Source organism: Gasterosteus aculeatus, chromosome 9 (assembly GCF_964276395.1).
Source record: "Gasterosteus aculeatus chromosome 9, fGasAcu3.hap1.1, whole genome shotgun sequence".
Lineage (NCBI taxonomy): Eukaryota > Metazoa > Chordata > Actinopteri > Perciformes > Gasterosteidae > Gasterosteus > Gasterosteus aculeatus.
Genome location: NC_135696.1, coordinates 19,855,340 through 19,863,558, shown reverse-complemented (window position 1 = coordinate 19,863,558; position 8,219 = coordinate 19,855,340). Strand labels below are relative to the sequence as shown.

Here is an 8,219-nt window from a genome sequence, read left to right as displayed (position 1 = left end):
GATCCGGAGGCGGGCTCCTGCGGGGTCACATCGTAGAATAGTGACAGATTAAAGGCGTTAAAGCATGCAGTGCCCTCCGATGAGGATTTAATTTATTCAGGACAGGGACAGGTGAGGAAAAGTTCACTACTAAATGTAACGTTAAGCAATATAATTAACACTGATTCCATCTACAAGTACAGAAGAACAGCAGGTAGAGACCACTGAGAAGGCGGATTCTCTATTCCAAGGAATATTGCACTGTGGACTGGATGAGATGGTGATCAGTATTTCTTAAAAGCAATTTATTGCATTACAATTAAATCACACACACAAGTAATGTACCAGCACAGGTATAATTAAAGCATCATGAATATTCTGCTACACGCCACTGCTTCTGATATTTTAAGTCAAGTTTATGTATAAAACACATTACAGGAACAATGAAATTCAAAGTTTTCTATCAATGCAGTTCACAATAAAAGAGCATTTAAAATAAAATACCTCAGATAATAACTTGTAGTACTAAAGGGAAATATGTCCACTTGTTCCTGTCTCCGTCCAGGTGAGTCCCCCCCCCCATGCAGCAGACTGACACCTGGCTGACCTTCACACCTGCTCCTCTGGGTCTTCTCTCTGTGCTGCCATGTCTGAGAGGTTCTCATACTCAGGATGAAGGTCCATCTGATGGAGAGACGATGAGAGTCAAAGTCCTCAGAGAAGCAGTTCAGATACAAACCGACCCTCGGCTAAGCCCCTCCCCCAACGCACACTGTACATTCCTGCGTTAGCAACCGTAAAGGCTGGCGCGTGGTTCTGCGTCTGCGCCGTACCAAAGTTCTTCAATCTGATCCGTTCTCTCGTAAATATTCTTCGTTTTAATAATGGCGGTATCGGGCTGTGAAAGCGGAAATGTGAGACTCCGTAAAGGACGTAGTTAGCGGACCAATCGCAGCCTTGCCCTCCCACGCTGCGGGATGCTTGCGTCGACGATCAAGGAGGTGTGAAAAGGCACGCAAGGGACACGCAAGGGGGTCTTGCGTCTACGTCGCTAGGCTTAAGGGACAAGAGGCCTTCAGAGGGTTGATGTCACTTATGGATTAAACATGTGGAAGACTTCAATCACAACTGAATCCATCAAAGATCAATAAAAACTCCTTTGTTTGCGCCACGGTAAAATGCTAATAACGTTAGCTAGCTTAGCATGACAGTCGAATATAAATTATTCGTAATTATTGTGTGACAAATCTCTCACCCAGGAGATCCTTGTTTGTTCCTGGTGTGAAACAAGTACAACCTTGTCTACTGAAGTACTTCAGTAACAGTACATTAGTACAGTTAGTTATTTTAACCCTAACTAATATTTATTCCTAAACTCTGGTAGTTTTGTCGCCTGAACTTAACCAAGTATTTCATAATCTTTTCCTAAATGTGCTTCTGAAGACACAAGCGTATTTAGTAAAAGTCTGTATGACTGAAATGTAAACGTTGCTGGTTTGCATCCCGACATTTCACCGCCATGTTTACACGCTGTGATGCTGAAGCTGGACAGACCTAGCAACAGTAACCAAGGGGAGGGGCTTAGCTGATGGTCAATACGACTCTTTGTCCTTTAAATGGCTCTTTGGATTCAAAGGACATTCGCAGTAAACGTAAATAAATATTGGTGGTTCAAAAGGAGAAAGATGTTAGTGATAAAGTTACTTATGAATTATCTTCATGACTTAATAACAACAGACGATGACCCTTTGGTGAGTTCTGTCTCTGAGGACAAATGTCTCACCTCCACAGCCTCTCTGGACTCATGTGGTTCAGTGGTGGAGCTCACAGCTTTCTTCTTCCTGCATTCAGTCATAAAACAAACATACACAAATAGATTGATGGACCTTTTCAAAGTAAAAGCTCAGTGAGGATGAGTTCTAGTTGTTTTACCTCGTCCACAGACAAAAGAGAAGCAGAAGAATCATCATCACAACCAGCAGAGGCCACCTGGTGATGTGAATTATCATTGTTGTTCTATCAACACCTGGAGACACACAGTTATTAGACAAACAGCACGTTACCTCATCAGAAGGACTTGATTCATGGATAAACATGCAGGAGATGCTGTTTGTTGATCAGACGATTCATGTCATGGAGAAACTCACCAGACTCAGTAATCAGAAGTAAGGTGGAGTTACTACGTCCCATCTCGTTCTGGGCTTCACAGTAATAATTCCCACTGTGTTCAGCTGTGAAGTCAGTGATGGTGAAGATCTGTCCTGATGCTCGTGGTGAGTCTTCATGCTCCTTGTACCAGGTGTAGCTAGCTGCTGGGTTAGCATCAGCGCTACAGGTCAGAGTCACTGAATCGCCCTCCAGCATCTCAGCAGAGGGACACACTGACACAGAGGGACGCTGTGGACCATCTGGAGGAGACGTGTCAACATATTGTTACAAGTTAGAGTTCAATAAATAGAAGTTCATAACAAAACACTACCTCAGTAGTGATTATGTTGCTTTTAAAAAGGTTGTTTTACTCACATTTCACACGGATCAAGATGAATTCAGACGTCTTCCTCCCCAGCTGGTTCTCAGCTGTACAGAAATACCTTCCAGAGTCAGAGGACTGGATGGAGCTGAAGACCAGCTGAGGTTCTTCACTGAGAAGACGACGGTCTGACGTTCTATCCTGCTTGTACCAGGTGTAGTTAGCTGCTGGGTTAGCATCAGCGCTACAGGTCAGAGTCACTGAATCGCCCTCCAGCATCTCAGCAGAGGGACTCACTGACACAGAGGGACGCTGTGGACCATCTGGAGGAGACGTGAATAAACACACTAAGAGGTTAGAAGATGTCAGCGTAGATAGTTGATCATTTGAATGAATACTTGTGTGTCTTTCTATCAGACTATCTCTATTCTTCATCACAGCAGCTGTCACAGGTGAGACTCCTGCTGGTGTAAAGTGACAATAAGCAGCCTTTAATCCTTTGTAATGTTCATATCTCCACACATTCTTCTCTTTAGATGCTGCTTGTGTCCTTAGCTGAGTCTGTCCTCTCACTTCTAGTTGTTGTAGGAGTTATTGATTGTTTCCTCCACCAGCTGACACGTCACTTCTACTTATGTTCTGGAATAATTCACTTGAGTCTTTATGAAAATCACATTATTCTGTCTGCTGATGGTTTATATTTGTGTTTCTATTAATAAGAGAATGACATAAATAAAGATCTGTGTCTCCTTTAACATTTAGACTCCAGCGTGTTTACAGCTGTGATTAGAATCATATTGTTGTGTCAGTGTGTGAGTGACTCTTCTACACGTAGACTGCAGGGGCCGGGGATTGAACCAGCAACCCTCTGGTCAGTGGACCACGGCTCCACCTCCTGAGGAACGTTGTGCTTCATCTTTTTGATGCCTCTAGTTTACATGCAGCGGTCTGGTGCCTCCATGTGAGATGTTGTTGAAGCTCCACAGGCCGACACAGTGGAGTGAACTTACACACTGCAGGAGAACGTTGACCAGAATATCCTCTTAAATTACAGGAATATCTGTCTGTAGAACCAGAGGAGACTGAAAGAGAAGATCCGTTCTTGATGTTCTCTCCATTCTTGTACCAGGCGTATCCAGGATGATCAGACAGAACACAGCTGCTGTGACACGTCAGCTCCAACCAGGTAGAATCTGATCTTCTCACCTGCACCTGGAAACCTGAATCTGTGAATATTATTTATTAAAGTGTCAACATTCACAGAAGACATTTATACTCTAGTTTTCTAGATGTTGAACATTTGTAGATGATTAATATGTGAATTAAAATGTTACCTGTGACAGACAAAGTGACTCCAGGTGAACCAGTATATTTCTCTCCTGGTACGTTTGTCATGAATGTGAGTTTGTACTCAGCTGAGCCGCTCTCTCTCACGTCTGTGACGTGCAGATAACATCTCATACCAGAACATGTGTACCTCACACGGCCTGAATACTCAGAGTCTGTTCTCAGATCCACAGGTTCACCATCTTTCTCTTTAGTGAACCAGAATCTCTCCATTATATCAGAGGGACGTATTCCAGATCTCTGTGTGTATATTTCCACTGTTGATCCTTTTGCAGCACAGATGTCAGTCTGATGGTAATTCACTCTCCATCCATCCTGACTCTGTATCACTGTAACACAGCACATCAGGAACCACAGTCACACTCAGAACAACATCACAGGACACACTCTCATTGGTAGTTTACTGAAGAGAAAAGATATTATGAGAAATATGAAAATCATTGAGTTTATAGAAAGTAATGAAAGAGTCCACGATGTCCACATGGACTCTGCAGCTGGAAGGAACAGCGACGTATTGAACCTGTGGACTTGAAAAAGCTCAAGTTGAAGTATTAGAAGGGTTTGGTTGATGAGAAGAAGAGTGTCTTTGGTCTGTGCTCTTCTGTCTGTGGTCAGTCTGCTGCAGAGTGGAGATGGAAACTGTAGCGAAATGCGGAACTCTGAGGTCAACGATACTGTGACATATAGATCACACCTCACTGAGGTTTGAGGTGTGATCAACACTTTAAAGGCAGTGGCTTTAAGAAACACACTTCAGATGTGAATTCAATTTTAAAAAGACATATATCTCGATATATTGATACAGGCACGTGCATTGACATTTTGGGGGACAGAAACTCAAACCAAAACAAAAGGGCACCCATTGGCCAAAATGATTCATGAAATTAAGAATACTAATAATAAAATTAATAAATAAAAAACACAGTAGGATATTTTCCCTGTCCTTCTGCTTTTGGAGTCTCGAATTTTGTAAATGAGATAAACAATGTTGTGCATGTGAATATTGTCGTGCTTTTTTGTTCATATGATAATGCTAAATGTGGCAAAACTGCGCAGGATTTTAGAACGTGCGACATTTTACGAACGGCGCCCCATACCAAAATGCATCAAAGTTTCACTTCCTTCTTTGTCTCTGACTCTGACCTCACCACAAACAGGAAGACCATTTTTCTTTCAGCTAATAATTAATATTCTCTTCTCAAAATCTGTTTATCAATAGATGTGTTGCTGTTTCTGTAAATGCACCTTCAAACATACATTTAATGTATCTCTCTATCCCCTGTGGTGTTTACTGTTGTATGTGTACAGACTGTAAAGCCCTCTGAGGCAAATTTGTAATTTGCGATTTTGGGCTATACAAAATAAAATGACTTGACTTGACTCTCACAAATAGGAATAAATAACTATATTTATATATAAATGGAGGTACACACCTTCTGATGTCATGGGTGTGATGTTTTTTTTAGTTTCTCTTCCAGTCATTCGGGTCAAGATGGCTGGACAGTTACTTAGTTACTGACTCTGGTGAGTTTCTCCATGACATGAATCATTTTATTAACAAACAGAATCCCCCTGCACGTTTCTTTGTAAATCAAATCCTTCTGATGAGGTAACGTGCTGTTTGTCTCCAGGTGATGATGGAACGACAATGATAATTCACATCACCAGGGCCCTGTTCCTCGTACGTGGGTCAACTACGTCAATCAAATGTCCCAATATCCAGCTCAAAACTACAGAATGTGACTTTTCAGCATCTGCCAGTGAATCAATTATCTGTAACACAGATCAAAGCTACAAAATGTCACTCAAAGAGACACTGAACAACCAGGAAGAGAATAAAATACACAAGAAAATCCTACAAAAAGAACAAACATCTTCAGAGACCCGGAGTGAATAACAGCCTCTAAATGTGGTCTAATGCAAAGAAACGCTGCTGTAAAATCTAAATGTAAATGTTAAATATATCTAAATGTTAAATATAAATGTTAAATATAAATATAAATGTTAAATATAAATGTTATATCTAAATGTTGAATCTAAATGTAAATGTTAAATGATTTAACATTTAGATTTAGATGTAACATTTATAAAAAGAACAAATGTCGTCAGAGTCTCGGAGTGAATAACAGCCTCTAAATGTGGTCTAATGCAAAGAAACGCTGCTGAACGATTAGAGGAAGTTCAACAGAGACAAATTATTCAGAGCATTTCTTCTTTGTTAATGTTCATTTAGTCATTATTTGTGTGTGATGACATCAGACCTGTGTGTGAAGTAAAAACACAGCTCCCTGTGTGTGTGTGAGGTGTGTAACGGCCTCACAATATAGATGTAGAAGTACAGTACCTTGTACAGAGAGAAGGAAGACGACTAATCCACCGGCTGATGGACTCATAGCTGCTCCTCTGTGTTCAATCAGCAGATCAGAAACTCTTTATTCAGTAAGTCACCAGAAACACGTCTACATTAAAGAGGAGGCTGATGTCTCTGAGGTCAGCTCGTCTCTTCTGGAGTTGGTAACAAGCTGCTGTTCAACCCCAGCAGAGCTTCCTTCCTCTTTACGTCATTGTGTGCATGAGCTGCAGAAACAATAAGCTGCTTTAATGTTACCGTCTTACTTCTGCTGAAGGGAAACATCATAAAAGTGTTGTTAATATGTGAAGATCATATTGATGAACCTGTAAGGAGCATAAACGTCTGTTCATTTTCTGTAATAATTCACATTAAATGAAAGGATGCAGTGTGAAATCCTCAGGCGCGTGCACAGATAGACTCCTAGTAGAGCTACCAACTCTCACGGTGTTCGCCGTGTGACACACGCACTCACGCCACACAACCAATTTCTCACGGCAAAACTAAAATTCAGAGTTTGGGCCGAAGCGCGTTCGTTCCTTTTCAAACTCCCCGACGGCGGATGGCACTAAGGAGCGCGTCTGTAAACCCATTCGCTGCATAGACATCCTGTTTACCCCAGAGAGTCCCGAAGTTAGCAACAGAAGAAGATTTTCAAACAGACACAACCGCGGGAGAAACTCAGGAGGAGCAAAGACTAAGCTATGTTAATGACACGTGGTTCAATTAAGTACTCACGCTCTTAAACTTTAAATCTTGAAAGAAATTGTTAGTTGTGTTTCAAGGCCTCCAAGAAGGCCACAGGCCAGGACAACCTTGCCCACAAATCTTTACTAACCAGCTTCTGATCGCCTTCTTAATACCTCATTTGTTATTTTATTTATGCGTATTTATATTATATGTATCCATTGTTTTGCTTTGAAAGGCTACTGTTTAAGCACTTTATTTGTTGCACTTTCTTGTTTGATAATGAAAAATATTTTTCCCTAACTAAACTTGTGTTATTTTTTGCTGAACATAAATCATTAAGTGCTTTTAAGAATACACTTATTAACAATATAGGTGAGGTTTCAGTTAAGAATTAGTTGAATACCATTGCAATCAAAATGTCAATCAACCTAAATTGGTCAAATCTTAAACACAAGTCTATTAATTAGGCTATATTGTGGTACATAGACAGTCATTGAGGCACAGCAATAGTTTTCTGGTTGAATGTTCAGCTCAAGTCTAGAAGGCCCCACAAGTCATGAGCAGATGAACATGAATCAGAATAAGTTCAGGCATGCCACCCAAAAATCCACTGGAATGCATGAAATAACATCTACTTAAACCAAAATGTCCTGCGGGTGGACCATCAGCTGTGTCTCTGCTTCACAGAATGTAACCAGTGTTGTCCATCTCCGGCAGGCCGCCCCTATCAACGACTTCGGGCCCCACAAACCACCAGAATGCAGGGTACAACATGGGTACTACGGCAAATGAATTACAATTTCCTGATATTTGAGCCGCCAACGTGTGTGGCTGCGTGCGCGGCAACATTTTGGTCACCCCCGACAAAATCTCACTCCAAGGTTTTTTGAAAAGTTGGCAGCTCTGATTCTAACAAACGGTAAAAAAATGTAATTTTCCCACTGGGAATTAGTAAAACGTATGGATTATGATTAGTGTGTTCATTAAATATTAACCGACAAAACTATATTGGGACTTTTTCCAATTTTCTCAGAGTTTAGGGTTTGACTCAGACCTTTGTTTAAACATCCTCCTTGAAACGGACCCCTGGTGACGTGGAGATGAAAAAAAAAAAAGCTCCCAGGAGTCGGTGAAGAGGACCTGCCCCTGGTGAACATATGAAGCGCTCCTTTAAACAAACCGGTTTCTTAAGCCTCGTTTATGCGTCTGCGTTTTCAGAGCGACGCAAGGAAGCGCAGGAAAATACGGAAAATACGGGACAAATGTGTCCTTGATGAAAAGCAGCAGTGGCGATGCACGGCGCAATAAAGTCTATGATAAATAAATAAACAAATAAATAAACAGACGTGACTCTCTGGGTCGTCTTCAACAAAAACACGTCAC

General features: G+C 41.3%; 1 protein-coding gene across 3 annotated transcripts; it reads right to left on the bottom strand.

Moving 5' to 3' along the window:
* Nucleotides 1–263: 263 nt before the first annotated feature.
* LOC120815175 (B-cell receptor CD22-like) lies at nucleotides 264–6,424 on the bottom strand. 3 transcript variants are annotated; one of them, XM_078079616.1, is made up of 8 exons: nucleotides 6,141–6,424; nucleotides 3,784–4,125; nucleotides 3,460–3,675; nucleotides 2,503–2,772; nucleotides 2,127–2,387; nucleotides 1,912–2,005; nucleotides 1,763–1,820; nucleotides 264–663 (listed from the first exon to the last, which is right to left on the bottom strand). In XM_078079616.1, exons 1-8 carry the CDS (start codon nucleotides 6,187–6,189, stop codon nucleotides 589–591), a joined length of 1,365 nt encoding a protein of 454 aa, XP_077935742.1. In that variant the 5' UTR covers nucleotides 6,190–6,424; the 3' UTR covers nucleotides 264–588. The 3 variants fall into 3 exon arrangements, with proteins under 3 accessions (XP_077935742.1, XP_077935743.1, XP_077935744.1); XM_078079617.1 differs by having other exon boundaries at nucleotides 3,460–3,669; XM_078079618.1 differs by lacking the exons at nucleotides 3,460–3,675; nucleotides 3,784–4,125.
* Nucleotides 6,425–8,219: the final 1,795 nt, after the last annotated feature.